Source organism: Suillus discolor (assembly GCF_016758755.1).
Source record: "Suillus discolor strain FC423 chromosome Unknown F5147scaffold_20, whole genome shotgun sequence".
Taxonomy (NCBI): domain Eukaryota; kingdom Fungi; phylum Basidiomycota; class Agaricomycetes; order Boletales; family Suillaceae; genus Suillus; species Suillus discolor.
The window spans coordinates 476,920-502,418 of NW_024541267.1; the positions used below are offsets into that span (position 1 = coordinate 476,920).

Here is a 25,499-nt window from a genome sequence, read left to right on the forward strand (position 1 = left end):
TCTGATAAGCCCGCGTTGACGTCTTTGGTTTGTATGTAAGCCTTGTTGGATTGACCCTTGTTGCTTTAACTCGACAGTTTCATGTTGAAGTCGCCCTTCTTGGCGGTGTGCTTGTCTCTCCACAGCTCCCACGTCAGCGCTCGTTATATTCCCTTGTGACGGCTCAAATGACAATGGATAGGGTGCGATCCGTCGCATCTGCTGTCACGACAGTGGCAGGTCCTGGCAGGATCGCTTGTTGGCTTGCTGCATAATTATGCTAGTGGGGATTGACAATTTTACAGTCTCATAACTCTTATCGTATCTGCATCGTTAATTCGCTCAGGTGTGGAAAACACCATCGATCACTTAAACGCTAAACGCATCATTACTTCCAGTCCTGTATTCCCCCTTCTACCTCACTCATGATTTGCATCGCCTGCGTGCTCACTATATCGTTGCCTACACTTCATCATCTCGTCTTCTCCTAGCCCTCCCACTTTGTCGCACATCAAACTCACACTTCTTCATCTTCTCTTCCGGCACAATGCAATAGTCGATACCAATGCTTGTAACTCTCATTCTCGTATAATTCGTTCGTATCCAGTTCTATGTGCTATTTTGCACTAGCCGATCTTTCACTCTATTCTCCCGCGCTGAAATCTATCGAGTTCCCAATACCTTTGTCACTTACTTACATGCCCTCGCGGCATGCCGCAGCTCATCCGACATTCAAGCCTGGTCATACCCTCGCGCCGCTTCTACGACTCGCATACTCCATTGGAACATTCCTATATGCATAGTGCACACGCCCTTTACATATTCGACATTGGTACAACTCTACGCAAGGCCACGACAATTAGACGCTGCGAATGTGTTTCACACGTATGTGAAATACATCTCCGTGGCGATTCGGGTGCAAGTACTTGAAAAGGTCACACCATCTGTTTGTCGAGTGTTGTAGTTTACGGAAACACAACAAATGTACAGACCACGGCAGTGTATCTGCGCAGCTGCATCACGCCTGTTCGTCGATGATGCTTCGATCTGGCCATTCATGCATCCCGATATAACCTTGGAACTGAACCAGCAATCAAGCCCTCAGAACAAAATTCACCTGTGTTGAGAAGCAAAATTGCGCACGCATGGCATATTGCGAGTCAGAACCCAGGCTTCAGCTTCTCCCAAATTCTGAATGGCGATTAGTGTGACTCTGGGAAACGTCGGTCGGATACCTGGCAGGAATCAGCAGAACCATACGTATGGTATTGCGTAGGTCGTGGAATGTTGTGTACAAGCTTTCGGGGGTTTCAGGGATCAAATAAAGACTGTTACAACCGCCGGTACAATCTTCAAAGATGGAATGTTCTCATCTTTGAGACGGCGGTCTCAGGACCTTGAATAGGTTCCCTAAGTTTTTCCACGGAATCCCCGAGGGGATGTCTAAAGTCTGGGTGATTTACACCGGTGTACAATGCTCTCTAAGTATACGCTAGCCGGTACATATCCCCGTGTATCCTTTCGTCTGTCATGATGTCACAGTACTCCTGCTCTCCATCGCTTTTCTGTACTGTGCCAGCATATCCACGCTGATCATTTTCAGGCCCCATCGATTGGCAAATGATCGGCAATCATCACGTCGCGCCATACTGCCCAACGCATCGTCATTCACGAGCTCGCATAGCACTCCTCCTAGAGGTTGATCGGTGAGGGCACACAAATCGACACCAGTTTCTGTATGACCTCTGCGTTCCAGAACGCCGCCGTTCTGTGCTCGCAAAGGTACCATATGTCCTGGGCGGCTAAAATCGGATGCAGTCGAAGTGGGATCGACTAACTTCCGCACGGTGAGAGATCTATCATGGGCGGAAATGCCTGTTGTTGTGCCTATAAGCGTGCTCGTTTAATCGTGGCATGGACTTCAGAGAAAGAAAAACAGACCATGCTTGTAGTCTACGGTTACGGTGTACGCAGTTTTGTGCCGCTCCTGGTTTTCGGGAACCATCATGGGAATTTCGAGCTCATTAAGACGCTCCTCGGGAAGAGAGATGCAGATATATCCGCTAAAATAGACATGAAGACGGAATGCATGGGTGCAAAGGACTCGTACCTGGTATGCTTGATCATCCATGCCATGGCCTCCACGGAACAATGACTCGCAGAAATAATTAAATCACCCTCGTTCTCTCTTCGCTCGTCATCCATAACAACAATAGCTTCACCACGCGCGAATGCGTTAAGCGCGTCCTCTACTGTATCAAAGGAGAATTCAGTGGTTCTCAGCGCCACGTCTCCTACTTGAGTAGGAATCCAAGTAGGACTAATGGAGCCATTGCTAGCTCCATTCGTTTTGGTAAGTCTGTGATGCTCTGGCACAGAGTCTTGAACCGTGGTAGCAGGCATTGTAGTGAAGAAACCTGCGAAATGCTCTGTTCACTGACTGTGTGATCGGGTAATAAGAGGGAATATTCACCTCGGTGTGGTATTTTACTTCCCGCGATTTGACATCTGCAACAGTGACGTGGACGTGCACAACTTGAAGCCGTCGCGATCGGTTCGTTTGTAAGCGTAGTACTAGTTCGCTGCAGCGCTCATGGTGAGCAAGAAGAAAATTAGTAAGCTCGGCGAAAAGCCTTAGAAATCAAATGTTAATGATGAGATATGGAGATGCAGTTAAGAACTCACATCACAAATACGATGCTACTAATGAAGCCGATGTAAAGCCGGATCCAGCCTAAATTTGTATTTGCCGCATAGCCTAATTTGCCATTATTCCAGTGATAAAATTCTTCAATCAAAATCTTGCCTGAGGGAAACCCCCGAAACCGCCGGCCGGTGTGTCCGTGTCTAGCAGTAAACCCGAAGTTGAACGTTGAAACGTTGACATCTAACATTGATATTTGTATCCTGTGTATAATTTTCAAAAGGAAAATGGTATGGCATAAATCAACCAAAATGACGCTATAATGATAAAGCTCGCGCGCAACAGAAGACAAATTAGACTTCTAAGGGGGTAGTGACCGTAGGCAACACTCGTTGTATGATCCTGTTCCACAAGTAAACAATGAATCGGCTCGTGTTCCAGTACCACATGCGAAGCAAGTACCACGGCACGAGCCCAACAGAAGTAACACTTCTAGAGTGTAGAAGCCAAGATACTAGAATGCCCATGGCTATCAATACTGAATATATAATGATGTTCAAGTTGGCAGGAAAGGTAGCAGTGCCGATAATCGCAGACAGCAGTGCTGCAATGAAGAACGTTATTCTGTCGAACAATAAGCCGCTGACATGAAACGTGACAGGGAACCTAGTACCCAAGCAACAGAAATCCGGACGGCAGACTGAGCATAAATGGAAAACTTTCCAAGTCAAGCACAGAACCCGCCGCCATTCTGTTTAGGTAAGAAACCTGTGGGCATAAAGAATATAAGGTAGAGGATGGCAAATTTCGATGAACCTCACGTGATAATCGTGACAAAAGGGTGACATTAAGCTATAAATCTATTAACAATTCAGAAACACCATTTCTCAGAAATCTGTTCCACCATTCGCTAGATAAATGAAAAACGACAATTTTCGCGGTCGTAGAATTGAATTACTTGCAGAAATGAGAGAGTTAATAGTTAATTACAGTCTGTTCTGTGTACAATAGTAGAGATTTGGAAGTCAAAACTACTTATGACTCCAACAAATGTGACAGCTCAGCTCACAAAGGGCATCATGGCACCGTGCAAACATCTCCACAGCAATGAAATGTCCTCAATTCGTTGAATGCAGTCCCACAATCATCCATGTGGCGGTGAGTTTTTTGATATTTCTGATCTCAGCAATGTGATTAATTTGGGTCTTAGCTTTTTCATCAGGTCTGGTAGATTTGTTGATGCTTACAAGAAGGGACTTGATGGAAAGCAGGCTGCATGGGCAATCAAAAAATATCGGGGACATTGTGTTCTTCCCAAGTCCATAATGCGGGAGTTAGAGAGCAATATCACTGAGCTACAATTCATTATATCACAACTACGAGTCCAGTTGTGTATCATACTTATCCAAATCCTCTGAGTAGACTGTGCTGTTTGGCAGGACACTTATCCTCACAGCATCACACGTCAGTCACATCACATGAGGTTGGTCGAAATATGCTGCCTTCTACCTTAGGATAAATGAATGGAAAGATGAGCATACCGTGGACGTATTGGAGCCTCGTAATTGCTTATTAACTTGTGTAACCAACAATAGCGTAATGAGCAACGAGCACATGGCAGAGAAGGTAGAGGTGTAAAGTAGTATGATCACTTCATCTTGGTTCTGGATGGATGGGACTGTGAGAAAGCTGATATCAACAGCAACCATCACAGTAGACTGAGATAGTCATTAACCATGAGAACAATATGAAGTAGAACAACTCACAAATATTGCATATCCATTCCAGTCGCTATTCAGCTTGTCAATGTACTGCTCCCACTGCACATGAACGATCCTTCCATTGACCCATACTTTGTGGAAGGCCTTGCTCTCTTGCCATCTCCCAATCATGGCATTAATGGCATGAGAAAGCTTGTTTTTGGGGGCATTAGATTTTCCATACAATGATTTCTCTATGTCAAATCGGGCGCCTGGTTGTCCACAGAAATTCACAAACTTAGTTTCGCCTAGCAAATTAATCAGGAAATGTGGATAGCGGACTACTGGCCAAAGCTCACAGAGATGTTTCATGATTCGAGCTGAGATCAGTAAACATATCAGAAACAAACAACCGTCCATCCATGATTAGACTTACCGGTGATCCACATGGAATGCTTGCAGTTCTTGTTGGCTGAAAAGATGATCAATGACGATCCCACAAACAGGGATCAACTCACTTGCAAGAAGATCAATGATGTTACAAGTAACATCTGTCATGTGGCCCCCCTATCATTTTCCCTTCATCCTCACCCTCACCATCTACTGGCTCGTCCTCCTTTACCGACTTTCCATTGACTGGATCCTTGGGACCATTCCCATCCCTTGCATCGCCCACCTCTATGCACATGCACACACGTTCCTCCTCTGACTCGACCACCAATGTGGTCCCGCACCTATGACTCGGTCTGACTCATGCCACCAATGTGGCTTTCCTTTCCTGTTCCCTTCTGACTGTGGATTCTCGCACATTGTATTCTTACCATTGGATCGTTCCAACGTTTCTCGGTCTCATTCCACATTCAACCATCCACCACTAATCCGGCTCTGTTGCCAACGCACCTATACCATTCTCGTTTCCCCTTTACCCTTACCTACTATGCGGTAGCCTTGCCCTTAACTCTCTCCACTTAGTATAAGTAGTTGGTCATCCTGTACTAGATTCTCTAACTTGAATCTACTCAATCTTCCCTGGAACATACTTCTCTCTGAACGCCTCTAGGCTTCAGTCTCTAGTATCTTTTCTTAGTTGCTCCTCGCAGCTAAGTCTACCTCGATCGACACTCATCGTTCGAACTAGACTGTCCTTACTTTGAGCCTGGTGACTTCGCAGACATCCGTCTTAGAAGTCGCGTGACACACGCATCTGTGATCACTGCCAACTCAACGTCGCCAGTCTCACTCGCCATACTGGACCCTTCCGGTTACGTCAACGACCGTTAGCGGATGATGCCCCTCTTAGGGCTCCGCATAACAGATCTATTTGAGTGCGTAACAGATGAGGCTGAAAATACTTGTGATCTCGTCCGGAGTAAAATGTACTATGGATGTTGGAGAAGTAATACTGTCTATCGCCAGTCAATCCTGTAGGGCATGAGACACTTATTAGTCTTTGCTCACCTGCCTGAGTATACATGACGAGTTCTTTGAGTTCCACAACAATGTCTTCTGGAAGGAAGCGTCTGTTTGGAAATAGCTCAATGTGTCTCCTGCCAATGCCATAGTTGTGTAAATCATGCGAAATACAAAAGAGCTGTTGCAAAGTGAGTCCATTGACTTTGGTCAAGTGAGGGAATATATGTACTTGAGATTATAAAAACCAGTATTGTGATTCTAGTGCATACTCTGGGAACAATACAATTACAGGAGCTTAGATGGAAAGAGTTACACGGAAAGAACTTACTGATATGACTTTTTCGCTCTACCCCTCAGATGCTGCTCATGAGAGAATCGGATCTGTGGTCTTTGAACCAGAAAATGACACATTTTGCATGGTCAACAAAGTAGTACCCCCACATTTCTTTGCCATCCTTGACAATGAGCTCTAACCCTAGCCCGACAAATGGATCCAAGGGGATGCTTGCATTGCGCGCTTCATGATACACCTTCTCAACAGCTTTGTCAATTTTGACTCTAATGTGAGGATCTCAAACATCAACATCAGTGAAAACTCTCTGGTGTGTAATTTGAGTAAATCCATGTACTCATAGCAGGGGTTAGATGTACTTTATATGGCTGATAGAAGATCATAGCCCCTTCTGGTTGTGTGAGCGGCTCCCATCCTGCGACCGGAGCAAGCTCCCTGCGAGTCCATTTCAATCTTTTCGCTGATTCTCTCGCCGGCACGCTTACTCTGAACAATCCAAAGGACCTTTCTCGACCAAGAAAGCCTCGTACTCGTCTTTACTGCAAGCATGGATCAGGACTTGGCCAACTCGCTTGAGATACAATTTGCGTACACTAGTACATTCCTCCCGTATCGGTTGACCTCGAGTGGTGTAATGGGAATAAGAGTGATATCAAATGTCTGGCCTGGCATGGTGATATCCAATTCGGAGATGCCAGGAGTTGGCACCTGAAGATTCTGGATATCCATTTGAGGCTGGAACCCCTGGCTGGATAGACTCTGTAGAGGTGCCTTGAGCAATGGCACTGCGAGGCTCACAGGAGGCGCCGGCTGGGGGTCAGGTTGGTCAGTCCCTGGCTGAGAGCTCAAGGCTAAACAGCCAGGCTGTTTTCAAAAATCTTCCTCCCTCCCATTCATGATAGATTGGCAATATCGGATCAGTTGCAGGAAGACAGAGAAGAGACCCCTGTACAAATGAAATGCAGCTGTCTTGACCATGTACCTCAGCCAGAAGATGAACCTCATGATGGGAATACAGTACACTATCTCATACTGTATAGCGACAGAAATGGCCTATTTGCTATACAGTATGAGATATATATGCTATCAAACAATTCCCACAGAGCGGGGGTCAACCAATATTCACTGTGGAAACGACAAAATAGCTGGACCGAGATAGTGTGGAGTTAGCAACTTTACGCAGATAATAACTCGAACCTGCAAAGCAAATATGTCATGTCAGAATTAGATTGCAAGAGACGCTCATTCCAGAGCATAACATGAATCATGATTTACATGTTTTGAAGGGCCTGGTTTATTGCTTTGGTGCCTAATCTGATGCGGAATCAAATTGGAATTCTAGGATCCTTACATCTGTTTTCTGTCAGGATTTAGACAAAAACAGGTCTGATTATACTCTAGGTAGACATTGATGAGAACTGCTTCTAGTAAAACGTTTTCCTCGCTGAATTCTGCTCGTCCGCGTGCAAAATGATGAGCGAGCACTTGTCCCCCACCAACCAACACCTATGCTCCCAGCCAACCAGGGAACCCAACGATGTCCCAGTGGTGCTATCAGTCCAGTGAGTCGATAAAACCATCATCCTCAGCCATACAACGCGGGACCACCTCACTATATGCACCATGAATATTAGCACTATCAATGGAAACTGAGATTAGGATACTGACCCATGAGAAATGACTACTACTTGACTTGCAGCCTTGATAGCCAGTACAGGCATCAAAGTGCCTAGGTTTGTCGGTGATCAGCGCCCTCTGTCTTTCAGTGTTCATCGACGATGTATGCACCTCAACCGGTCCTCTAGAACATATCCAAGAAGTTGATTCGGGGACTTGAGCCAGGAAGCTCATCGTTGCTGAGAAACACGCAACCGTTTAACAACTAAAGGTGGCTGGAAGAGGCGATAAAGGCTGGACATGACCCATGATGGTTCTGGTCAAAAGGACTTGACGAAAAAAAGGAAGGGACTCACCTCATATAAACTCCAGGGTTGGGTTTAGGTAGGTTTGGGTCTAACTCGAACGTCGGGTTGTGTACAATCGGTCTTTCAAGAGGGTGAGTTTGGCTAGAGTTATAGGTACTAAAATGGGTGTTGGTATTTGGTCTGATTAGACGTGTTTTCTCTAACCTGATGTACAGTTTGGGTCCATTTAATAGATCTCACAGGTCTATAAAGTTAAAAAATTTGTCAGGTTGAATTTGAGTCTGGAAATAGTACATTGTACTTTCTACGTCGGGTTAGACCTGGAAAGTCGATCGAGTTAGGGTAGAGTTATTTTCTCGTTTCCACAGTGATTGGGGGTATCCGAGTCAATGTAACAAAAGTATTTGGCGAGTACATCGAAATTGTGTCACTACCTGGGATTCCAGAATCTGTCTAATGTAGCTTGCTTTGAATTCTGCAAATCCTCGTGCTGTAGTGTCGCTTGGAATACATGAAGCTTGTGAAGAAGGTCAAGTGATGAACCAGCACCAGCTCATGCAATACATGCCATCTCAAGCTTTTCACAGAGCAGAATTAGTTCTGCAACACAGATCTTGGATTGATCGTTGTCGTCACCATCATCATCTGATTCCACTTTAACCAGCTCCCCACTCCTAATTGCTTGCCAGCGCCAAATTTCTGCAACAATTGCATCATCATCTTCATAGGCAGCTACTTCCCCAACACTCTTCTCTTCTTGAGGATCGAGAATCTCATCAACCATCATTGGTGTGCCAATGATCTGTCTTCATGTTGTAAGCTCCTCTACAGTCTCCATCAATTCATGTTTGAGAGTTTCGAGCTGAGGTGCCTTTGTGAGAGGTTGAATTTTGACAACAAGTCCAGTTTGTCGACATGCAGCTGATGCAAGTTTCTTGACAGCCTCAGCTGCTTTGATGTTGTCTCCCTCCATGTCCATGACAGCTTTGAGGGCACCTGTCCAGTCCTCTTCAACATAACGATCACCAAAATGTTCTTTCACATCAGTAAAACATCATGTTACTTAATCAACTTAGCTAACTTAGCTCAAAACTTGTTTGCTCTCTATCACATCATTCACTGAACATATCTCATATTTTTTTGGTATCAAATATGATAAAACATGTATATTAATATACCTCGACAATTTTTTGTGAATATGTTCAAGTTGAAATTTTGGCCAAGTAAACTGACTTACCACAAGACACTTAAGTGTGAGTTAAGTCTGTTTAAGGCAACTTAAGTCATGTGATCTTTTACTGATGCAGGCAGGTTTCGGCCTGAGGTAAGGTCATGGCATCACTATTGATGAACTGGTGGATGATTGCCTATGCACCTGGGTCTGCATGAGTAGGGTGAGATGAAGGTGCGAGAGAGTTGGCTTGGATTGCTGCATGATTCCAGCAGTGCTGAATGGTGGATGGCTCTACAGCATCCCATGCCTCTTGTGCCATGACCATGGCTTCTTGAAGGTTTATTTTATAGATATCACAGTTTCCTGTTCAATAGCACATAGACAGAATGCTTGACGGTAGTGAGCCTTGAAGCAATGAATGACTCCAGCATCAAGAGGTTGAACAAACAAGGTCAGATTTGGCTCAAAAAATTCAAGCTGAATGTGCTTCGGTTGGTATGTGATTTTGTGCCCAGAGAAATTATCAATGAGAAGGCAGATGTAACGTTGTTGGATCCCCATCTTGATATCGAGTGCCTTAATCCATCTTGAATTTTGTTGTGTAAATTTTTATCCCTGCAAATGAGATCTTGCTTACTCATTGAACAATTCACTCATCATCCATGCTTTCTTATTGTTTCAGTAGTAGAACCCAGCACTCTGTGGTGTCTTGCCACCAAAGCATCGAGGCTTTCTGGAATAACCAATGAAGAAAAGTGGGAGCTTCTCACTTCCATCTGCATTTGTAGCAAACCTAAGAGTCAACCTAAATTTCTCTTCGAACTGAACACTCATAAGTGACTTACATTGCAAACAGACTTGATTCATCAAAGTTCCAACGGTCTCGCACTGGGAAAGTTGACAGAATACGTCCCACCCACAACCATTCATGTTTCACTGCTTCTATATCCACTGACCCAGCCTCACCATGACACTGGTATTCTTTGATGGTGTATGCTTTGCAGAACGGAGCTATCCACCCATCATTAATTAGCCACACGGCCTCCAGAACACCAAATTTCTCTTCCAGCTTCTGTCGCTTCTCCAAGAGCATTGCCCTGGTGTAACTCTGACCCTTCTGCTCCATGCTTGCAATCCATTCTACAAGTGCTTCTTTGACATCCAGGTGGGTAACAATGCATGGCTGTTTGCTTGAGAGAGCAGCAGGGTATGACTCGATGTGTTGCTCAAGGTGCGTGCAGTCCTTTAATTTTCGTGATAAGGTTGCCTGAGTAAATTCAAGTGGCCCCCCTTCATGTGTCTTGGAATGCTGAACCACACGATCCTGGGGTAAGTCTGGATGTGTGTTGATGTATGCAAACACCATCAGCCAGTCATGGAAGGTAAGATTCTTGCATCTGCCAGTGTCAGGAAGCTTCGCAGATGTTGCAGGTGTGTCTTTCTGGCGATGTGTCTTTGGTTTTCACTTGTATGGGGCAGGTTTGGGATGCGACTGGCATGTCTTAGTAGGGCTGCGTGCCATTGGGACTAGAGTGACCATCAAATTCATACTCACAATGTCGTTATGCATCAACTCCGCAACTTAGTGGTAGTCCTACTTGGTACAAACCATATCTCATAATGTATATTGAACCTTCAAACATTATACATTATACATTATACAGTTTTTTGGGTGTCTACCCACGTACCTTGATGGGAATTGCCAAAACTTGATACAGTATGGGATTTATGCATTATCAATGTATACATTATGAGAAAGTGTACTATACTAGTAGATGTCTTGCGCATTTTGGGGGGTAATGTCTATTACTCCACAACGCACAAACATAAAATTTTAATTCTTTGACAGTTCAATAGCCTGACATCGAAAGTACAACATCTTCTAGTTTTTCTTTTGAAACTTGATGTGTTGAGTCCGGCAGACAGTTACCATGCAGGAAAGTGCATTTTTCCTAGAGTTCGCACCATGTCTGCTGCAATGCCTGCCGTTGCCATCAGTTCATTTGTAAGCGTAGCTGCAGTGCTCATGGTAGCAAGAGGAGAATTAGTAAGCTCAGCAAAAAGTCTTAGTTATGAGATGGTTGAGAACTCACCTCATATGATGCTACTAATGAAGCCAAAGTAAAGCTGGATCCAGCCTAAATTTGTATTTGCCATTGCTGGTATGTCCGTGTCCAGCAGCAATAAACCCGAAGTTGATATATAACATCGATATTCAAGTAGTACTGCGTTATTTGTCTCCATACTCAACAGTTTTATACTCATAGCTAGCCATAGTATTTATTCTAAAGTCATCTCATCTTCGAAGGGTGGTGTGTCTAAAACGGCCCGCAAGAATGGCGGACTGGTGGGGGTACGCCTCACACCAGGGCATCCGTGCACTAGACTGGTGACCAGCCCGTCTATGAGGCAAGCCATCAATAGACAGACTGGTAAAACTGGGTTTGAATTTGGATACTGAGCGGATTCCCAGGGTAACGTGATGGATAAACCTTTTCGGGCATATCAGAGACCACGTGAACCTTTGCTAAGTTATTGCTAAGTCCTAAGTTAGTGTCACACTGATGTCGACAGTCGAGCATGCTAACGGCTGCTGGGCAGTTTCATTCACTGTGTCCATTGTTCCTTCTGTGTATTTATTGCTTTATGTTATTATTCTTGCCTGTTTTATAGCTCCTGGACCAGTCAGACTCACAGCCTGCACTCAAGATGCGAGGCGCTCAGGCTTCAATGGTTCTCGATCATGGAGACTTCAATTGTTCATTCGATTCTGGTTTCGCAGACATCACAACAAGTGCAGCTTCTCTACGACTCTCACAGAATGAGCGCATCAAATCTGCTATTAAGATTCTTCGAGACGGCTGCATATTCATTCTTGACTTTATGTCTACAATCCTTGATCCTTCGCAGCTCGATTTCGCCATCAACCGTGACCGAATATACTACCCCTCGAAGGAAAATCTCAAGGATGGGTCCTCATGTGGGAAACTGGAGCAAGTATTGGACCAAATCTTTGCCGACTCATGAGGGCGCTCTCGACTGTTGAACTTGTTTCACCCCCATGCTGTTACCTATGTCTGTGAAACTGTTAGCACCAAAATGGATGCTGTGAAGGAAGATCTTCAGGCAACGCTTGACTCCATCACTCCAGAGTTCTTGTCGGCATGGGACCTTAATTCGATGATGCGAGACACAGTTGTACCCAAAGCGCCAGTCCTGCAATCTATCCTCCATCATGCTGCTCAGACGGATCGTGCTGTGGCCAAGAACAAGATAAAAGATTGCAGCACTGTATGATACACTACATTTCCTGATGTTTGTATATTTTTCGTTAATGATCATACTTGTTTCAAAGGCGTGTAACACGCTGAAGGTTCAACGATACAGCGAGGCACGAACAAAGCTCCTGACTGTATCTATAAATGTTGTAAGGTCGCGCGTTGCCTAGTCTGCTATACTTGAGACGACAAGTGCGTTCGACTCTAAAGGGGAATTGAGTGCAGCAAGGATCTAGTAGTAGGCGCTGAAGGCGCTACTGGTTGGCGAATGCGAAGCGCGGGAAAGCGCAGGTGCGCACGAGGCGCGAGAATGCGCGAAGCGCGGGAATGCACGCGCGTATATGCGGAAACAAGAGAGAGTAAGAGTGAGTTTGCTTAAGTGATGATTAGACACTAGACAAGAGGTGAAAGATGCAAGCTGAGATGTTATATGCGAGGTGCCAAGGAATAGATTTCAACTATACTCCGCTAGGTAGTAAATGGGTATCGTTGTGGTTCATTTCTGGTGGGTGAGTAAGTCAGTAATAGTATGTACTGCTGGCGCTTAAGTATGGCGCCTAAGCGCTGTCATGCAGAGCCGAAGCGCTACCGAGTAAGGTATGTAAAGATATATGTAAGTAAGGGTCCATGATAAAAATAAAGATGGAACAATATGCAAATGTGAGAAATGGAAATATACGCACTAGGGAACTTGGTGGACAGTGGATGGATGCTTCTGGATGGCTGGCACTATAGGGCGCTCAAGCGCGCGCGCATATACATCGTGAAGCGTGGGAAAGGTACGCGCGCAAGTTGCGCGATGCGCGGGAAAGCTGCGCCTCATGTAGGAATGGCTGTAGGAAGCATACAGAGTGATGCTACAAGTTCGTGCTGTATACTCCTTGGTGAAAACTGCAATATTGCACAAGGAGAGGCATGAGTCTCTACAGCGTACAACTTGCCTCTCAGCGCTCACATCATAGTCTTGTCTTTACTGCTCCATTTACTCTCTTTCTCTGGATGAATGGTGCATCCAGGCAAACCATCAAAGCACTGTACAAATGCAGCCTTTGCATTTCATCTACATCTGTTAAGAACGTGCTCAAGGGTCGGATCCGAAGGGCTTGGCTTCAGCTCGTGCGCTGTGCCCCTTATCCGAGTACGTGCCCCTAACTTCCGAGGGCTGTTGGACGATGTCCGAAGGTTGTCGGACGAGTCCAGAGTCCAATGTCTGATGCGCAGGAATTCCGGCGGACATTCGGGAACGAGGGATAAGACTAATCCGGATGATGTCCGAACTAGAAAGGAATCAGCGGAGGACTACCAGAGGTAGAGGCAGAGGTGAGAAGTCTATAGGAGTCGATCCTAAGACTAGCGGAGGACGACGAGAGGAGAAACTCAAGTCGGACGGAGGAGGGAATGAGCAGAGTCTGAGATAATATTCGAACTGAGGAAGTACAAAGATTCTACAGGGTTTATATACTACTGAGGACTTAACGGAGAATCAGTCTGTGCAGTCCGAAGCTATGCAAGGCTGTGGACGGAGTGTATAGAAAAGTCAAACACTAGTCTATCAGAAAATAGTAAATGAAGATGGAGATGAGAACATAGGAAAATAAAGGCGGAAATGAAACGAGGTACAGAAAATGAGTATAGTCTAACTGGAGAAGGAACGTACAAAGGGATAAGGCACGGAAGATAGACGCGGGTCGGATCCGGATGATAGATAGAAGTTGGCCAGATCCAGAAGTCCGGAAATGATGTGTGTGATAGGTCTGGGTCCGGAACACGGGATATGACAACATCCCTCCTTACGCTACTTAAGAAGCTTGCTGCACAGTGCCTCGAACATGCGAGACAGCTTGTTCGGCGGCCACATGTGATGTGCTATGACAACATCAACATAAGCACATCCATCTTCATCAAACAGCGATCTGATGCTCCAGCAAAGGTTCAGTTGAGAACCTTTGCCATTCTTTATGAAGTTCACAATGGGAATCCATATTATCTGTGCTCTCCATGCTACAGAGATCTCATTCAACTCTGATGTTTGTCTGACCTTCGATCAGATGCATTTGTTCCAATTGACAACTGCTCAAATTTTTTGGATTACGATCCATCAACACTACATCATCATGAACGTTGCAAAATGCCTCAAGGTTATCAGACCAAACAATTCCCCTTATGTACTTCGACTATCGATGAAAGTTCCATCACAGGAAATATTGCACTCATAAACAACATCTACATAAATCAACTGTGGATGAAATGTCACGAATTATCAGATTGAGCCATCCCTAGTTTTAATGATCAGTCTACCAATGCTCGCATTCGAGGAGTGAAAATGTTATGGGTCAAAGATGTCAATCCCTTCACTCGTCTTCAGGTCATCCAACTTGGATTCGGCTTGTTCCACCTCTGTCTTAATCTTGTCTGGGCACTCCTACACGTTTATTGAGGATCCATTCACCAAGTTGGTAGCCTCTCATATTTCTTCGCTTTACTTTATCGAACACGACTTGGATGTGAACACCCAGACTATCACACACTTCTTGCAACACTGGTGCAAATTCTTCGAGGCATCATCATGAATGCCTGGCACAAGGAGTGTGGACATGTTTTATTAGCTGCTTTGCGTCTTCAGGCCCTACTTCCGGCAAACTTCTCGAGATCGCAGACAAGATTCTCATTACACATGCTACACCTGTTCACAAGCCGTCCAAGAAGAAACGAAACCATGCAACTCTATTCGAAATGGATTCCAAACCCAAAGACACAGCTCATCATAACCTGCAGCTTCTGACCCGCAATCTTCTTTATGTTCTAGAGCTAACTAATGCCATTTCACACGGCGACTGGGGCCGTATCGAGGACATACTCGGAAACTTAGCAATGATATTCTGTGGTGCTGGGTCGAACAACTACTGCTCTGAAATCCTTCATTTTCTCTTCAACCTTAAGAAGATCTGGACTCCTGAATTCGCATGCGATTTCAGTTTCACTTTTGAATCATTTTGACGGTTTGAATGTTATACTATTTCAACAGGGACATTATGTGAGACAACACACTTGTCAACCTGACTGGCCTCGAAGGACACTGCATGCCTATTGATCTCAATATTGAACACCTCATCAAGTTTTTGAAGGCATGTATAGTTTTGTATCTGAACTGTCATTAATGAGCTGTACTGTCATACTATACAGCTTTTTTTTTCAGCAAAAGGAATTTACTCCACATGGGATTGTCTTGGCAACATATCTGCAACTGTTTCCCTACTACAAAATGTCAAAAAGCAAGTTGGAAAAGCACTTGGCATCGCATATCATGGCCTGAATCACACAACTCCCAACACGACACCTTCTGTCTGGAGAGTCGCAAACAAAATTAATGAACTAGGTCTTCACACGTTCAACCAAGATCGCAAGGAGAATGATTCTGTGAAGCCCATTACAGATGTACTTGCTGAAGGTGAACAGAAACTCAAATCTTCGACACTTTCAACATTCAATAGGAAGGTGCGAGAAATGTGGCAGGCAAAGGATACAAGCAAGAGGAAGATGAGTTGCCAAGGGCTGCTTTTGATTTGACTAGTACTACGACAGAGGATAGCTGACTTGGAATGTTATTATGCATGAATAGTAGGAAGTTCTTCATTGCAAGTTTTCTTGGCTGGTTGTGAACTTGAAGCCACTGCAATATTCTGTTCATCGAACTGAGTAATTAGCTTCAGTATCTGCACTCCACAGTCTTTGCCCCACTCCGCAGTCTCTTCTAACAACACAACAATGGTGTCTACCATCTTCACATTGTCTTGATGTGTCTTGCTGAAGAGTTCAAGGCTGCTGTCATTGCATATCCATGTAATGGGCCAAACTGATCAAAGTGGATGTTTTGAATGAGCTTCTGCCCTCCATGTGTGTAGCTTCTCAAGCAGAAACTTGCGGCTCTCTTTGTTACGCAGTCAGTTGTGCTTGCGTTTTGCAGGAGCAGTTGAGGATGGATCAATCCGATCACTGGCACTGTTGAATGAGTGCATGCTGCCAAGGAAATATGTAGACAGATTGAAGCCAGAATCAGGATGACGGTTGCAGCATTTTGCAGTAACATAGTGGAGTGCTTATCCATCAAAGTGCAGCGATCAGTGACAACTGATTACTCACAAGAAAAAAAGTTACTACCTGTTGGTGTCGGATCATTGAAATATTTTGCAAAGAACTCTCGAAGACACATTTTTGACTGTACATATTGCAGTGCAGCACATCCTGTACGGTCCCTTTTTGACGAGTTTTTCTTTGGTGCTGTTATTGCATATGGTTTGTCGGCATCATCGGCATCATCATGTTCTTCCGTCAGATTAACCTCCAGTGCCCATGTCTCAATCATCATCAGGTAAAGCCCCCACAAATGTCTATCTCACACAGCATGACCACCTCACTGGAGTGCTTCTGACAAGTTCTTTGGGATGCCATATTGTATTACGATCATGACACCTGGTATATCAAGACCCTCTGTATTGCAATGCAGAGTCAGTTGGTCAAAAGAAACTGACAGATGAGTGTTCTTACAGTTGAGGCTCCAGCCATAGCATGGATGATGCGACATGTGCCCGAGACTGATGCAAAATCATCACAAGTTTGCTGAAGGTATTCTGCTGACATGTCGCTATGGTAATGTTTCATGATTCCTTGGTTCTGTAGTTGTTTTGGTAGACAGGAATCATTGTATGCAGCTGCATCCACAGCTTCTTGCATATTATCATGGAATACAAGTGTCTTCGGAATCATCATTGGTGGTCTATATTCTGCTGGGATCAAGAAGTCAAAATTATGAAATTGCGGGGGCCCCCAACAAGGGGTGTTGTTGCATAGGTAATATTCTGATGGTTCGCTGACAGCGCTAGGTAGATATGATCTGGTGGCACCATGAGCTGATTTTTTACGGCTGAGAGAATGTGAGGTGGAAGTGTAGCTGAAAGCGCTTGAAATGCTGTGCCCTTGGAAAGGAGTGCACGGAGTTCACCAAGCTTTCCATAAGCTGGTCGGAAAGCTTCTTCACCATGATGCAACAGTCCTGCAGTGTAAATATTGTGAGCTTTGTCAATATGCACACACTTAATGCATTGCATGAAGGTATGGTCTTGTCGAAGAAGTCGTGCAAGGCGGGGAAGGTGACCATTGAACATTGATAACTGTTCTGGTGAAATGATGAGATGAGCAAATTTTCCTGCACGAATTGACTGGTAGCAAATGTTCTGCGTTAGCTCCAGTGTACAAATGACAATACATGACCAAGCTTTTGTTTTACCTCCCAGAGAGATGGATCTGCCAGAGTGTCCTCATTGATTGAGATTGTAGGTATGCCGTATTTTGTTGATTCAAGAACCTGTGATAACATAGTTCTGCATGTACAAAGTTGTTACACTTAAACTGAGTTACCTGGGTGGCCTGAAGGTGTTTGAGGGGTGAAATAGTCATACTCATGGTGCCAGGGCAGAGTAGGATAGGAATGATTATGCACAGCGTTTTTCCACTGCCTGTGCCTGCGGTGATCACACTATCTCGACTGTGGAGTGTTGCGAGAACAGCCTCAAGCTGGAATTGTCGGGAAATAATTGCTGTTGCTGTCAACACATATACGATCAAGCATGCGTGTAATATGTCTGTTCGGTCTGAAATATTGTTGAGTGTCTGAAGGTAATCTCTGGGGAGCTGTTCTTTGATAAGATCATGTGCGAGGCGATCCAGTACATCCAGTGATGCAGCTTGAATTCCCTGTACAATGAGTGATCGCTGGTCCATTAATTTACAGTAGAAGGATGTGACACATTGTGCTCATAGTGATAAAATTATCATATTAATTTTGTATTCTATATCACACGTCAAAAACACTTGTTTTCTCATTGGCCAGACATCATGTTACCCTGGGAATCCGCTCAGTATCCAAATTCAAACCCAGTTTTACCAGTCTGTCTATCGACAGTTTACCTCATAGACAGGCTGGTCACCAGTCTATTCGCGCACCCTGAGGTGCATCAGGGACAGGTTCCCTTAGACTAGAAAGTATTGTCCTCCTTAGAGTACAACTCTCCATAGGACATTTAAAAAAACAATTTGTATCCTGTGTATATGTAGATCTTCGAAAGGAAAAGGGTATGGCATAAATCAACCAAAATGATGCCATAAAGCTCACGCGCTACAGAAAATCACAGAAGATACATTAGACTTCAAAGGGGGTAGTGACCGTAGGCAACACTCATTCTATGATCCTGTTCCACAAGTAAACAATGAATTGGCTCGTGTTCCAGTACAATATGCGAAGCAAGTACCACAGCCCGAGCCCAACATAAGTAACACTTTTAGATTGTAGAAGCCAAGATACTAGAAGGCCCATGGCTGTCAATATTAAATATATAATGATGTTGGCAGGAAAAGTAAAAATGCCGATAATCGCAGACAGGAGTGCTGAAATGAAGAACCCTATTCTGTCGAACAATAAGCCGCTGACATGAAACATGACAGGGAACCTACCCAAGCAACAGAAATCCGAACGGCAGACTGAGCATAAATGGAAAGCTGTCCGAGCCAAGCACAGAACCCACCGCCATTCTGTTTAGGTGAGAAACCTGTGGGCATAAAGAATATAGGATAAACGAATGGAAAGATGAGCATACCACAGATGTATTGGAGCCTCGTAATTGCGTATTGACTTGTACAACGAAAAAAAGTGTAATGACCAACGAGCACGTGGCAGAGAGGGTAGACATGTAAAGTATTACAATCACATTCTTTTGAGTCTGGATGGATAGGACTGCGAGAAAGCTGACATCAACAGCAACCATCACAGTAGACTGAGACAGTCATTAACCATGAGAACGATATGAAGTAGAACAACTCACAAATATTGTATATCCATTCCAGTCACTATTCAGCTTGTTCATGTACTGCTCCCACCGCACATGAACGATCCTTCCATCGACCCATACTTTGTGGAAGGCCTTGCGCTCTGTCCAAACGAGCTTGTTTTTCAAGGTATCAGATTTTTCGTACAACGATTTCTCTACGTCAAGTCGGGCGCCTGGTTGTCCACAGAAATTCACAAACTTAGTTTCGCCTAGCAAATTAATCAGGAAATGTGGATAGCGGACTACTGGCCAAAGCTCACAGAGATGTTTCATGATTCGAGCTGAGATCAGTAAACATATCAGAAACAAACAACCGTCCGTCCATGATTGGACTTACCGGTGATCCACACAAAGTGCTCGCAGTTCTTGTTAGCACTGTCTGAAAAGACAATCAACGACGATCCCACAAACAGGGATCAACTCACTTCCAAGAAGATCGACGAGGCTGAGAATACTTGCGATCTCGTTCGAAGTAAAATGTACTACAGATGTTTGAGAAGTGATACTGTCTATCGCCAGTCAATCATGTAGGGCATGAGATACTTATTAGTCTTTGCTCACCTGCCTGTGCATACATGACGAGTTCTTTGAGTTCCACAACAATGTCTTCCGAAAGGAGGCGTCTGTTCGGAAATAGCTCAATGTGTCTCCTGCCGATGCCATAGTTGTGTAAATCATGCGAAATACAAAAGAGCTGTTGCAAAGTGAGTCCATTGACTTCGGTCAAGTGAGGGAATATACGTACTTGAGATTATGCGAACCAGTATTGTGATTCTAGTGCATGCTCTGGGAGTGATACGATCACATGAGTTTAAATGGAAAGAATTCCATGGAAAGAACTTACTGATATGACTTTTTCGCTCTACCCCTCGGATGCCGCTCATGAGGGAATCGGATATGTGGTCCTCAAACCAGAAAATGACACGTTTTTCGTGGTCAACAAAGTAGTAACCCCACATTTCTTCGCCATCCTTTACAATGAGCTCTAACCCTAGCTCGACGAATGGATCCAAGGGGATGCTTGCGTTGCGCGCTTCATGATACGCCTTCTCAACAGCTTTGTCAATTTTGACTCTACTGTGAGGATCTCGAACATCAACATCAGTGAAAACTCTCTGGTGTGTAATTTGAGTAAATCCATGTACTCATAGCAGGGGTTAGACGTACTTTATATGGCTGATAGAAGATCATAGCCCCTTCTGGTTGTGTGAGCGGCTCCCATCCCGCGACCGGAGCAAGCTCCCTGCGAGTCCATTTCAATCTTTTCGCTGATTCTCTCGCCGGCACGCTTACTCTGAACAATCCAAAGGACCTTTCTCGACCAAGAAAGCCTCGTACTCGTCTTTACTGCAAGCATGGATCAGGACTTGGCCAACTCGCTTGAGATACAATTTGCGTACACTAGTACATTCCTCCCGTATCGGTTGACCTCGAGTGGTGTAATGGGAATAAGAGTGATATCAAACGTCTGGCCTGGCGTGGTGATATCCAGTTCGGAGACGCCGGGAGTTGGCACCTGAAGATTCTGAATATCCGTTTGAGCCTGGGACCCTCGGCTGGGTAGACTCTGTAGAGATGCCTCGAGCAACGGCACTGCGAGGCTCACAGGAGGCGCCGGCTGGGAGTCAGGTTGGTCAGTCCCTGGCTGAGAGCTCAATGCTAAACCGCTGGGCCGTTTTCAAAAATCTTCCTCCTTCCCATTCACGATAAATTGGCAGTATCGGACCACTCGCAGGAAGACATAGAAGAGACCCCTGTACGAACGAAATGCAGTTGTCTTGACCATGTACCTTAGCCAGAAGATGAACCTCATGATGGAAGGGAATTACTAGTAGATGTCTACCAGAGTTCGCGGATTTTGGGGGTAGCGTCTATTACTCCACAACGCATAAGCATAAAAATTTAATTCTTTGACAGTTCGATAGCCTGACATCGAAAGTACAACATCTGCTAGTTTTTCTTTTGAAACTTGACGTGTTGAGTCCGGCCGAGACTCCGAGAGAGTTACTGCGCAAAAAGGTGCATTTTTCCGGATGTCTGCCGCACTGCCTGCCATCGCCATCGATGCGGTTCGTTTGTAAGCGTAGCACTAGTGGCGCCTATGGTGAGCAAGAGGTGAATTAATTTAGTAAGCTCGGACGAGATTATGGAGACGAGAACTCACATCCCAAATACGGTGTAGCTCTACTAATGAAGCCGATGTAAAGCCGGTCCAGCCTAAATTTAACTCGATGAAATTTGGGTCAGTCTGCAGTGTGCGCACCTGTATCTCTTACTTCGACCTCCGACTCCGGCGCTTGTTCGGACAGGCTCCAATCAAGGTCTCTCATAGATTTCTCATCTAGGGATTTTCTAAAATAATAAACAATGTCGCATCTAGCACCAACTGGTAAATGGGACGCAAGGTATCTTTCTTGTTTTATTTTTGGTGTTATCTCAGATTGAATTTTGACCTCGTCTTGGTTTGAAGATACATTGGTCCCGTACCTCATGACGCTACGTACTATGCCAAGTGCATGCTCGGTGGTGTTCTTGCGTGCGGTATCACTCACGCCGGCCTCACACCTCTTGATGTGGCCAAGTGTAACATGCAGGTCAGTTTATCTAGCACTTCCCGACTCCGTGGTATCTTATGGCTCTTGTGAATAGGTGGACCCTGCAAAATACAAGGGCCTCACGTCTGGTCTCGCCACGCTCGTTCGCGAGGAGGGTCGGACTGGTATCTGGAAAGGCCTCGGTCCCACCTTTGTCGGTTACTCGTTACAAGGCATGTTCAAATACGGTCTCTATGAAGTGTTCAAGGACCAGTACATGAACTTGGCTGGCGAGGAGCTGTCTAACAAATACAAGCCTGCTATCTGGCTCGCCGCTTCCGCATCGGCAGAGGTCTTTGCCGATATCGCTCTCTGCCCTCTCGAGATGACCAAGGTCAAGATCCAAACCAGCCCTAGTGGCACATTCCCCACTTCATTCGGTGCCGCCCTTGCGGAGATGAGCAGGACAAAGGCTGAGACCCGCTACCCCTTCGGCTCCCTTGTTCCTCTATGGTCTCGTCAGGTTAGCTGTGTTGTTTTGGTTCTGATTACATTTTACTTATGACGTAATAGATTCCCTATACCATGGCCAAGTTCTGCTTCTATGAGAAGATCGTCGAGCTCTTCTACACTCACGTCTTCCCTGAGCCCAAAGAGACGTATTCGAAGACCACTCAACTTGGTGTCACTTTTGCTTCTGGTTATCTCGCTGGTGTTATCTGCGCCGTTGTCTCCCACCCGGCTGACACCGTGGTCTCCCTCATGGGCAAGCCTGCAAACAAGGGCAAAAGCATTGGTACTATCGCATCGGAAACTGGCATTGTCACACTTGCAACCAAGGGTCTCGGCACCCGTGTGTTGATGATCGGTACTCTCACTGGTACGTCGATTTTACACTACTTTGAAATCACTAACCAACCTCGTTCATCAAGGCTTCCAATGGTGGATCTACGACTCCTTCAAGGCATCGATGGGTCTGGGCACCACTGGTGGCAAGTAGACTGCGCACTTGTGCCTACATGCCCTTTTTTATTTACTCGTCTAATTTACTTATGGCATGGGGACACACGATAGATGTTCCCGGCGGTATACAGTTTTTGGTACCTGGTTTATTCCCTCTTGCTATCTCTACCTGGTACACTCCACCACTCTTTTGGCATACGATAGATCACGACCGTGTTACGACCAATACCACACCATCTTCCTCACACGTGTGCCACCGAGACAAAACCCGAAAAGTCTGAACTCACCCTAACCCTGTTGCTTCGATAACTGTATTCGACTGCAAGAATGATCATGCGTATATCGGCTTCTGTGGTGCGTAACCCCCCACGTTGAGAAGTATCCTGGAGCACCTACTTATTTATGATCTCACAGTCTCTTATAATGTACTTTCGATTGACAAACAGTCCCCGTGTGGGGTGTGAGCGGCTCTGACAATCAGACAAGTCAGTACAGCAGGACCCCTGAATATCGATACGCATTTGATGGTTCATGTTCGCGGATAAGCAAATTTTCCAACATGGGTTTGGGGAATCGGTTTTATGCGGACAGCTGCAGGGTAATCGTGGAGCGTGAAAAGGTACGAGTACGAAGTGGTGGGGATGATCCAAAAACATCGAGCCAGCACAAAGAGTGTCAAAAACTGGCAGGCATGGTCTATGTACCAGTAAGTACTCCGACCCACCACGGCCATCAGGGCTACAGTAAGTTCTGTCCAGGTAAAGGATCCGAGCATCGACCAAAAAGTGAGAGCACCTTGTCTGGGGTAGACCCTAATTTTGAGTAAAATGCCTCCACACCTATTTTCAGGGGTGCTTGTATTATACAGCCCGCGGACGATATTGATAAGATGTTGTTGAGATGTTCCGTTGGGTGGCACTCTTATCTGGACACTTGTGAACTATTAAATTTGGATTTGGAGCGTATCGGAGAATATCGGACATCGATGAAATAGATGTCCAAACGTTCATCGAGACGACTATTACTACATTCGATATCGTTCTAGAGTGTGGCCAAGACAACAGAACCCACTGACGAAGAACATCGAGTTTAATAGGTCTGAAGTGAAATTCGGCCATCGCTTGGTTACTGTACAATGGTTTTAGTGAAGAAACGCGAGGAGATGCGTTCATCACAGCGGACGGATTCGCGAACGTGTTGCGCATGCCATGAACGCGAGTGAAATTAATATTTTAGGCCATGGGGCGAGACGGCAAAGAACATAGCTCGACATGTGGTTGAAAATAACTTGGCGCGCATTCACGGTACATTCACGTGTCAGACGGGGAATGGAACTGAATGGAGTTGGCGTCGAGGAAATCTCAAGTCGCCGGTACACATACATGGCCAATTTGTAGGTCCAGCCAGCTGGAGCCTGAAGGATCCTCGACTCCACGTTCGGGTTGCAACATCGAATGTTACAATTCATATACACAAGTCATCGCCAAGCTACGGTGATTTAATCTTACTGTCCAAGACAACGGTGGATTGAGACATCTGTATCTGCCTAGATAGACTGCTGGAAGAAGATTGATCCAAAGGTCATAAATAGTCAAACCCACGTGTGGTGAAGTGTGATAGGTTTGCGGATCGACGAAAAACCAAGCGACAAATTTCCGACGATATTGCTATCGTAACATATGGGTTTGCTGGCTGGCCGAGTCACTCCGGTCGAACATCCATAAGCATCGGAGAATGTTGAAAACCCGCAGTCCAAATCGGTTGTCGACAAAGCCGACACGAAGAAGGGATCTCCGAAAGACGGGAGGGCGAGACCCGACAGTCATCCAAGCCGAGCAGGCAACTTGCCATGTCGCCTCCCACGTGGCGTACCGGGGGTGGCAACTTCTTCTGTGGCAGGTTATCGAGCGCCCAGCGCTCATCTGTTTCTGAGGTTACATGATTCACGCACAGGTACATGAAATCCGCCAATAATTTCTATGGGGAGATCTGAGTGCGAGACTGTCAAGCATGCATGTTACGAGTGATTGATTCGGAAGAAGTCGTATATCACACGCGATGAGTTGCACTTTGCAAATAAGAGTGATGGTACTCCGACTCGTCAACGAACGTGGCAATGTCCTCGCTTGTCTTCGGGGCGTCGCCGGGTCGGTTGATCGCGTGCAACCCCAAGCGGTGGCAGTGCTTATTTGGAAGGTGGAAGGGTGGATACAGGAAATGCAAATGAGGACGCGGAGTGCATGGATTGCGTGGGAGAATTGCAGAACAATGAGTGCTACGCTGGCTTTCCGCATCAAACGTGAGCGCTCTGTTACATAAGATATGAACACTTGAAAAACACAATCATAATTAATACTGCCAGGCCGCTATCACAGGCCTAGGCGATGCTGTGTGGTGATGAAATCACATAAGGGCTTGCATACGTTATCGGAGCTGCCTCGAACACATCCCCATAACGACTACGCGAGGGGGATTGGATTTAGGCAGAAATAACTGCCAGTACGGAGTAGGGTCTGATGCAGGCTCGGCACTTGAGTAGAAAATATAACGATAGGCACATGTACAACGAGCGCGCCGTTTCCCACAAAGTCTTAACCAGAGGTGAAACTGTTTCGCGGTGTCACTAAATGATTGATGGGTCTCGAACACACACATAGCTTCGATCCTTGGACTACCAAGACCGGGTGGTGTTGTCCGCTTGGCATTCAGGATAGAC

At 45.5% G+C, this 25,499-nt stretch overlaps 11 protein-coding genes across 11 annotated transcripts; 6 read left to right on the plus strand and 5 right to left on the minus strand.

The window, feature by feature from the left end:
• Positions 1-1,301: 1,301 nt before the first annotated feature.
• F5147DRAFT_689462 (3,4-dihydroxy-2-butanone 4-phosphate synthase) lies at positions 1,302-2,448 on the minus strand. Its single transcript, XM_041436968.1, has 3 exons — positions 2,090-2,448; positions 1,921-2,042; positions 1,302-1,866 (listed from the first exon to the last, which is right to left on the minus strand). The coding sequence occupies exons 1-3, from the start codon at positions 2,380-2,382 to the stop codon at positions 1,508-1,510; spliced, it is 774 nt and encodes a 257-aa protein (XP_041294232.1). The 5' UTR covers positions 2,383-2,448; the 3' UTR covers positions 1,302-1,507.
• A 1,305-nt stretch (positions 2,449-3,753) lies between these two features.
• On the plus strand, positions 3,754-4,041 carry F5147DRAFT_574503 (uncharacterized protein; the record flags this gene model as incomplete). Its single annotated transcript, XM_041431230.1, has 1 exon — positions 3,754-4,041. The coding sequence occupies one exon, from the start codon at positions 3,754-3,756 to the stop codon at positions 4,039-4,041; it is 288 nt and encodes a 95-aa protein (XP_041294233.1).
• A 349-nt stretch (positions 4,042-4,390) lies between these two features.
• F5147DRAFT_689474 (uncharacterized protein) lies at positions 4,391-7,038 on the minus strand. Its single transcript, XM_041436969.1, is given in 14 exon segments — positions 4,391-4,511; positions 4,535-4,631; positions 4,683-4,711; positions 4,723-4,732; positions 4,756-4,874; positions 5,658-5,729; positions 5,782-5,870; positions 5,982-6,006; positions 6,065-6,088; positions 6,146-6,307; positions 6,366-6,463; positions 6,514-6,567; positions 6,621-6,892; positions 6,962-7,038. The coding sequence occupies 10 exon segments, from the start codon at positions 7,031-7,033 to the stop codon at positions 4,756-4,758; spliced, it is 987 nt and encodes a 328-aa protein (XP_041294234.1). The 5' UTR covers positions 7,034-7,038; the 3' UTR covers positions 4,391-4,511; positions 4,535-4,631; positions 4,683-4,711; positions 4,723-4,732.
• Positions 7,039-8,761: 1,723 nt separating this feature from the next.
• Positions 8,762-10,544, minus strand: F5147DRAFT_574491 (uncharacterized protein; the record flags this gene model as incomplete). The annotated part of the gene is made up of 3 exons (XM_041431228.1): positions 8,762-8,988; positions 9,871-9,932; positions 9,973-10,544. Coding segments are annotated over 3 exons (861 nt in total), but the record flags the coding sequence as incomplete, so codon positions are not given.
• Positions 10,545-11,093: 549 nt separating this feature from the next.
• On the plus strand, positions 11,094-12,154 carry F5147DRAFT_772429 (uncharacterized protein; the record flags this gene model as incomplete). The annotated part of the gene is made up of 2 exons (XM_041441345.1): positions 11,094-11,132; positions 11,801-12,154. The coding sequence occupies 2 exons, from the start codon at positions 11,094-11,096 to the stop codon at positions 12,152-12,154; spliced, it is 393 nt and encodes a 130-aa protein (XP_041294236.1).
• A 72-nt stretch (positions 12,155-12,226) lies between these two features.
• F5147DRAFT_651822 (uncharacterized protein) lies at positions 12,227-13,001 on the plus strand (the record flags this gene model as incomplete). The annotated part of the gene is made up of 6 exons (XM_041433556.1): positions 12,227-12,418; positions 12,483-12,554; positions 12,576-12,597; positions 12,682-12,770; positions 12,878-12,914; positions 12,955-13,001. The coding sequence occupies 6 exons, from the start codon at positions 12,227-12,229 to the stop codon at positions 12,999-13,001; spliced, it is 459 nt and encodes a 152-aa protein (XP_041294237.1).
• Positions 13,002-15,138: 2,137 nt separating this feature from the next.
• Positions 15,139-15,402, plus strand: F5147DRAFT_574689 (uncharacterized protein; the record flags this gene model as incomplete). The annotated part of the gene is made up of 1 exon (XM_041431234.1): positions 15,139-15,402. The coding sequence occupies one exon, from the start codon at positions 15,139-15,141 to the stop codon at positions 15,400-15,402; it is 264 nt and encodes an 87-aa protein (XP_041294238.1).
• A 41-nt stretch (positions 15,403-15,443) lies between these two features.
• F5147DRAFT_526263 (uncharacterized protein) lies at positions 15,444-15,912 on the plus strand (the record flags this gene model as incomplete). Its single annotated transcript, XM_041429998.1, has 2 exons — positions 15,444-15,539; positions 15,589-15,912. Coding segments are annotated over 2 exons (420 nt in total), but the record flags the coding sequence as incomplete, so codon positions are not given.
• Positions 15,913-16,346: 434 nt separating this feature from the next.
• F5147DRAFT_651823 (uncharacterized protein) lies at positions 16,347-17,560 on the minus strand (the record flags this gene model as incomplete). The annotated part of the gene is made up of 6 exons (XM_041433557.1): positions 16,347-16,501; positions 16,546-16,793; positions 16,821-16,891; positions 16,951-17,179; positions 17,278-17,455; positions 17,497-17,560. The coding sequence occupies 6 exons, from the start codon at positions 17,558-17,560 to the stop codon at positions 16,347-16,349; spliced, it is 945 nt and encodes a 314-aa protein (XP_041294240.1).
• Positions 17,561-18,908: 1,348 nt separating this feature from the next.
• Positions 18,909-21,099, minus strand: F5147DRAFT_651824 (uncharacterized protein; the record flags this gene model as incomplete). The annotated part of the gene is made up of 13 exons (XM_041433558.1): positions 18,909-19,007; positions 19,056-19,232; positions 19,281-19,495; positions 19,547-19,567; positions 19,624-19,665; positions 19,712-19,768; positions 19,848-19,936; positions 20,048-20,072; positions 20,131-20,401; positions 20,454-20,529; positions 20,580-20,633; positions 20,687-20,953; positions 21,077-21,099. The coding sequence occupies 13 exons, from the start codon at positions 21,097-21,099 to the stop codon at positions 18,909-18,911; spliced, it is 1,416 nt and encodes a 471-aa protein (XP_041294241.1).
• Positions 21,100-21,545: 446 nt separating this feature from the next.
• F5147DRAFT_131519 (mitochondrial carrier domain-containing protein) lies at positions 21,546-22,923 on the plus strand. Its single transcript, XM_041428192.1, has 5 exons — positions 21,546-21,691; positions 21,757-21,880; positions 21,936-22,343; positions 22,394-22,700; positions 22,753-22,923. The coding sequence occupies exons 1-5, from the start codon at positions 21,654-21,656 to the stop codon at positions 22,818-22,820; spliced, it is 945 nt and encodes a 314-aa protein (XP_041294242.1). The 5' UTR covers positions 21,546-21,653; the 3' UTR covers positions 22,821-22,923.
• The last annotated feature ends 2,576 nt before the right edge of the window (positions 22,924-25,499 follow it).

Coding starts and splice junctions, on each gene's coding strand:
- F5147DRAFT_689462 (XM_041436968.1), bottom strand. CDS start 2,382: ATGCCTGCTACCACGGTTCAAGACTCTGTGCCAGAGCATCACAGACTT. Junction 2,043..2,089: donor TGGATGATCAAGCATACCAG/GTACGAGTCCTT, acceptor TGTCTATTTTAG/CGGATATATCTGCATCTCTC. Junction 1,867..1,920: donor AACCGTAGACTACAAGCATG/GTCTGTTTTTCT, acceptor GCACGCTTATAG/GCACAACAACAGGCATTTCC.
- F5147DRAFT_689474 (XM_041436969.1), bottom strand. CDS start 7,033: ATGAGGTTCATCTTCTGGCTGAGGTACATGGTCAAGACAGCTGCATTT. Junction 6,568..6,620: donor TACGGGAGGAATGTACTAGT/GTACGCAAATTG, acceptor CCATGCTTGCAG/TAAAGACGAGTACGAGGCTT. Junction 6,464..6,513: donor GGTCCTTTGGATTGTTCAGA/GTAAGCGTGCCG, acceptor ATGGACTCGCAG/GGAGCTTGCTCCGGTCGCAG.
- F5147DRAFT_131519 (XM_041428192.1), top strand. CDS start 21,654: ATGTCGCATCTAGCACCAACTGGTAAATGGGACGCAAG. Junction 21,692..21,756: donor ACTGGTAAATGGGACGCAAG/GTATCTTTCTTG, acceptor CTTGGTTTGAAG/ATACATTGGTCCCGTACCTC. Junction 22,344..22,393: donor TTCCTCTATGGTCTCGTCAG/GTTAGCTGTGTT, acceptor ATGACGTAATAG/ATTCCCTATACCATGGCCAA.